Source organism: Dermacentor albipictus, unplaced genomic scaffold (assembly GCF_038994185.2).
Source record: "Dermacentor albipictus isolate Rhodes 1998 colony unplaced genomic scaffold, USDA_Dalb.pri_finalv2 scaffold_59, whole genome shotgun sequence".
Taxonomy (NCBI): Eukaryota; Metazoa; Arthropoda; class Arachnida; order Ixodida; family Ixodidae; genus Dermacentor; species Dermacentor albipictus.
Window position 1 is genome coordinate 130,420 of NW_027225613.1, and position 6,047 is coordinate 136,466.

General features: G+C 47.5%; 1 protein-coding gene across 1 annotated transcript; it reads right to left on the reverse strand.

Annotated features, from left to right (window-relative positions):
• Positions 1 to 3,748: 3,748 nt before the first annotated feature.
• LOC139053041 (uncharacterized) lies at positions 3,749 to 5,540 on the reverse strand. The gene is made up of 3 exons (XM_070530176.1): positions 5,213 to 5,540; positions 4,360 to 4,918; positions 3,749 to 4,094 (listed from the first exon to the last, which is right to left on the reverse strand). Exons 1-3 carry the CDS (start codon positions 5,538 to 5,540, stop codon positions 3,749 to 3,751), a joined length of 1,233 nt encoding a protein of 410 aa, XP_070386277.1.
• Positions 5,541 to 6,047: the final 507 nt, after the last annotated feature.

Here is a 6,047-nt window from a genome sequence, read left to right on the forward strand (position 1 = left end):
CAAGCTGGCGTGCGCTGCTTTGTTGAACTGCCATCTCATGCTGCGTTATGATTTGGAGACGCTTTAGCTCGTTCTTTGCAATTATGAGTGATGTCGGTTCACGCAAGGTCGTCGCAAGAACAGTGTGTAGCCCTTGCGCGCAGCAGTAAATAAAGTATGCTGAAATCTTTACTGGTTCCATCACTATGCAACGTACATTATCAGCCGGAGTATGCACATGTGTATAACAATTTTGGCTGTATCGGTATCCACTCAGCAAAGAGCAGCGGTGTCTGGGATTTGAAAGCGAGAACTGGAAAATGCTCTGGCTATCTGATCACTTGGCGTGTAAAGCATTCAACGCGACAACACGGAGCGTCCGCCCAATCCAGCCTAGCAATGGCTCATAGATGTCGCCACGGCCAATGCAAAATTTCTGTGTCCAAAGAAAGAGACCTGACGAGAGTGCTTGCCCGCTGTAGTCGGAGAGAGCGATGGACGAAAAGGAAAGCCAGGGAGGTGAATCAAAGTCGTGTCTTGTTGGTTACCCTACACGTGGAGAATATGAAAGGGGGAGAGAGAGATAACAAGAAAAAAAAATGGAGAAAAGTAGGAGGGGAGTCTTTATTTGTGCATCCGTAGGAAAATATTCACTCCCGTAATGGTGTATCCACACGACGGACGAAATCCGTCCTTCTCGCGCCGGACGGCGCATCACGTGACTACGGGTCACGGATTTGTGCCGTCCGCGCGTCGTCCGGGACCCCCCCGGACGGAAAATGCCGAGCTATTTTTCGCATCCGGATTTTGGGGGTCGAATGCTGCGGATTTAGCCGAACATGCTCTACAGTCTGGCAACAAGCGCGGCTTTGGGACCTTTCTGTGACAGCTTCATCGCTGCTGACATCATTCGTGTCTGCGCGCGCGCGACTCTACACGAGGCACTAAGATGAACCTGAGCGACGACGCAACTGTTTTTTTTTACACCTGGTAGAGCAGTTCCCCGCGTTGTGGGACATGACACTCACCGAATACGCCGACACTAAAGCCAAGGAGACAATTTGGGAGCACATCGCCAGTGAAATGGGCCTGGAGTGGCCAGCGCACGGGCCATACGACACCAGTAAGTAGTCTTAACTATATATTTGGGCGCCGTCACGTGTATAGACTTCGTGCACATAGCGTTGGTCACGTCGGCGTCTGGGAGTGACAGGATTGGTTTGATTACTGCCAAACATGCTGTTGCAGCAGAGGCACGGTCGCTCGATAAAAACGCAAGGTTTGATCAAGCGCCCGTGGCATAGATCCCAAATGCTGTTACTAGCGGATGCTGACATCCCTGGCCACCGACGCTAGTCATACGCAATATTGCGGCGAAAGTGAAGATATTCACGGAAGTAGCCGTCGAAGAATAGCACGTACGTCTGCGTACTGTAATGTGGAAGGCGTTGTGGAATAATCAACGTTGTCTATACGTGTGACGTCGTTCCCACGACAAAGTTATTTATTTATTTTAGAGCGCAGCTCTTTGGCGTCCGTTCCTGGGTTTCGCGTCGTCGTCGGCGTTGTCGTCGGCCTCGTAACCAGCTCCGCCCCCCTTCGCTGGAGTGGGAGACGAAGGACGCGAGCCGCGAATGGCGGAGACCAATGAGAGCGGCCCCTTCAGTGACGTGCGCGCGCGATGCTGGTGTCATGCGGACCCTCCTTACGGCTCGATGCGCACTCGTGTCTGGTCTCAGCCGATCCGCTCGTTTCGTACTATCGTCTGCTCGCGCCACAGCTCTCGCCCGCGCCTGTTTGGTTCTGTTGGGTCGGTCTCGTTCGCGCTTGTTTTGGTTGTTATTTCGACAACAAACGGTTACAAATATCCCTCGAGGCCAGCGCACCTTCCACAACTTAATGCGGTGAGTGTAAGACTCGTATCTCCGCGAATCCCATTCATGCAAGTGCGACGACTGATGCACGGCGGAGGCCAATATGGCATTAAGGGCCCAGTTGTGAACGTCTTTGTGAACGTCTTTGAGAATCAAGCATTGGTGTACCAAGTCGAACATATATCAGTCTATTTCTCCGACCACAAAGCTTCCTTCATGACTGTCAAGAACTGTTAGTGGAGTCTTTGTTAAAGGAATACGTGTGAAAAATAAAAAAAAAATCTGTGATAGCGCATACATGTGTTGCTCGATTTCTTTGCCTCAATCTATCGAAAAGGTGAAACAGCTTATTTGCTGCGCTCAAATTTCGCATTAGGAAGTAACGTAATCGTCGGTAATTTTTTTATTTGTACATATTGCAGTCTATAGCCGGTCGTGGTCTATACAGACCAAGCAAGTGGACGTATTTCTGCAAACACTCATTTAAGACAAGAATAATATGTGTTAGACATATGTAACAGAAAAGGAAGAGAAAAAAAAATTAAGAAAAAGAACAAGTTCGTCTTCTTGTACTCTAATAAAGGACGATATTCACACTATCAGAAAGATGCACTGGGAAAGTCAGTCATGTCATATGATGACATGGCGACTGACATAACACAGCGAAATTTTTATGTGGTACTGATAAATATGTTTTCATTTACAGAAGCCCTACGACGCTTCTTTGATAACAAAAGGCGCACCTACCGCTTGGAGAAAAAGAAGGTGGAATCAACAAAGAGCGGCATGACATGCTCAGATGTTTACCGAGGCCGCTGGCGCTTCTACAACATTCTCAAATTTCTGGACGCGGCGAAAGTGCCCTGCCAGCGTTCGGTGAGTGGTGAAACTCACCAAGCTGTGCCGGAGAGCCCAGAGGTAAATTTCCTTTTTTCGTCTGTGTGATAAACCGTTTCTGCTAAATGAAATATTGGAAGATATGTGCTATATTTAGTAAGATATTACAATAGCAAGATGCCGTAATACGTGTCCTTTAACATATCTTGTTAAGCATATTCAAGTAGCTCCAAATGCTGTTAGGTGTAGATGAGATATGATAATAGTTTTGGCACTTAAGTTCAAATTTTGCATTTTTGTTTGTGTGCTGCAGTAATAAGTTATTGCTTGCAGATAGTTACTATATAGGTTTTAGTAGCGAACGATCCTCTTGTTGTTGTCTGAAAAGAAACTGATAAATTGTGGAAGTGCAAGAGACTTAATACATTATTTTCCTTACTGCAGACAGCCCAAGTCAATGAGACTCCAGATGCTACAGATACAGAGACCACAGCCCTGGACGACGACAGCAGTACCGTGGCTGACATACCGATTGGCAAAGCATGTGGTGCAACCTTTCGTCCATCAGTGGGCAAGAAGCGACGGCAATCTGCTATGTCGTCAGCCAATATGTGGACGCAGAGGCAGGATGTGCTACCTAAGATAGCAACCAGCATCGACCAGCCAGCAAAAGCTACACAATCCGAAGACGCAGCTGAATGCTTTGGGAAGCTGGTTGCTGCACGCATGCGCCTCGTTCCAAAGGCCGACATTATCGCATGCGAAACGGCCATACTGAAGACTCTGGAAAATTATGTCGACAGGACTTAGTGAGCAAGCTTGTGTGACATCTCAAATGAGAAGTTATCAGAAACTCAGTTGCAGAATTTGAATAAAACACTTCTTGTTTGTATTCTAGCAGTTCACTTGTCATTCCCATGGTTAAAAATGCCGACAATTTGGCAGGGCACAAGACGATTTCTCCCTTATAATATTGACAGCGTGTTCAATTTCACAAAACAAGTTTAATGCATGATACAGCATAATACAAGTGCACCTTGCATTGTCTCCATACAACCTTAAGGTCTTCTGTATGCGTTTGCATCCAAGTGCGCTGATTGCTGCTGCCATGACACAGCACCCCTGTCATTTAAAAATGCACATAAACTCTCTCGCACTGCAGAACCAACAGCATTAATTCTTCCACGGGAACTGGGCTGTGCAGAGAACAGTGATCCGGTAGACGTCTCAGGACTCGAGTCAATAGAGTGCAAGTCGGTGGCGAGGAAGTTGTGCAATACACATGCGGCATTTACCATTGCTATCACCCTTTCGGGCTCAGCATTGATTACAGTGTGCAGAAATCTGAATCGATTGGCAAGTATTCCAAAGGCGTTCTCAACGACACGCCGAGCCCTGGATAACCTGCAATGTAAACACAAATCGTTATGTTTCATATCTGTTACACCACTGGAGAAGATGACAGCAGGCTTTAACTACCACTAAATCTTACAATGTGTAAAGTGTCCCCACTGGTTTGCTTGCCCCAACCCAGCAAATGCATTAATTACACTGGGTCATCTCGAAGCTTTCTATTATTTCATAATTGCGACAATTCCAGAGTTATCACGTGTTCCATATCATCGTTACATTTCACATAGTGCCGCTTCAGTATAGAGGCATAACTTACCTGTAATTAAAGATTGTCTTCTCTTCTGTTAAGGAAGAGCCCCCATAGGGCTTAATCAAGTTTCTTCCTATAGGGAAGGCGTCATCTGCGACGAACACGGGTGGCAGGAGCACATCGGGCGAGCTTGCGACCTTCACAAGTTCCGGAAGACCAGCCGTCATGTTTGATACACGTGCTTGTAGCGGCGTCGTTTGCCAGACGCCCGCATCTCCTTGTGAGCCGGGTGCACCAACATCTGTGTACAAAAACTTGTAGCTGGCATCAACGACGGCAAACAGTATAATGCTGAAGCTCTTCTTGTAATTTCTGTACACTGTTCCAGTATTCGCTGGCTTCGTAATTAGTACATGTTTCCCGTCCATGGCTCCAACGCAGTTCGGAAAATTCCAGTTTTGATTGAAACCTCCGATTACATCTTTCCACTCATCTTCGGTGCATGGCCTTTTCAGGAAGTCATTTTTCATCTCTTCATAAATCACCGTACACGTTTGGTGAATAATATCATTTACACTGGAGTGGCCGAGCCGAAATTGTCGACTCAAAGAGTGGTGGCTCTCTCCTGCATATACGACAAAAAAAGAAAAGCATATCATCAGTAATTAGCAGAGAAATTCTAAGGCAACGAACTTTTACATCAAGAATGGCCAAGCTGTTAAGAAAGCTTTCGTAGCCTTACTATTTTGCTACTTCCTGAAATCTGACGACTCTGCAGGCACTTCACAATAGACGGTGCAATTCCTTCTCTACCCGCGAGCATTTTTCAAACTGCGCACGTAATTTAAACCCAGGAGCCTGAGATACAACGCATGGGAGCGATGTTTTCAGTGGAAATGAAAAAACGAGAGGCACTTGCCTGAAGCGAGGTATCGTAGCGTCACCTGTAGCCTTGTTTCCGCTGGTACTGCTCGCCGCATCACGGTGTCCTGCCTTCCTATGCGAGGTCCCACACGCGACAGCAACTGAAGAAACTGCTCTCTTGTCACTCGAAGCAGCCTCTGGTATTCTTCGATGTCACTCACCAACACCTCTCGGTACAAGTGGTTTTGCATACCGAGATGCTTGTTGGCGATATAGTCCTTTTGCCAACAAGACCTCTTTCGGTGAAACAAATACTCGTCGTCATCCAATTCGGACAAAACAACAGCCATTGCGGCCAACCGTCGTTTTCTTTCGACCTCCATCTTCATTCGGAGTGAAAAACACGCATGAAAGTCTGTTACACTGATGGCGCCATCTAGAGTGAGTAGAAACAAGCAAACATTTGCAACTTACGGCCACTGCGATCCGCCCGGGCTGCCGCAACATCTTCGAGGCCATGTTCAGCCAATACAGCCATTCTAAGCCTACACGCCGAGAATCTGAGTATCGCTTTCGGAAACGGTGCCCTCTCATCACGAATACATTGCTGTCGAAGCTTCTGGACATAAATTTAAGCCAAATACAATTATTAGTTTGAAAGTTACGGGCCTCACAGTGGACGACGACGACTTTACAGGTTCGAGGCGGACGGCAGTCGCTTCGGGCGTAGCCGCCATCTTTATTTTTCCGGCGCGGTCGCCTACTCAGTCCGTCCGTCGTCTGGATGCGCTTCGCAGCCGGACGGGCGGCGGAGTAAGCGTCCGCGGCACGGATTCGCGCGGAGCCGTCCGTCGTGTGGATGCACCATAAGCGGTCACAGGCATTTGTCT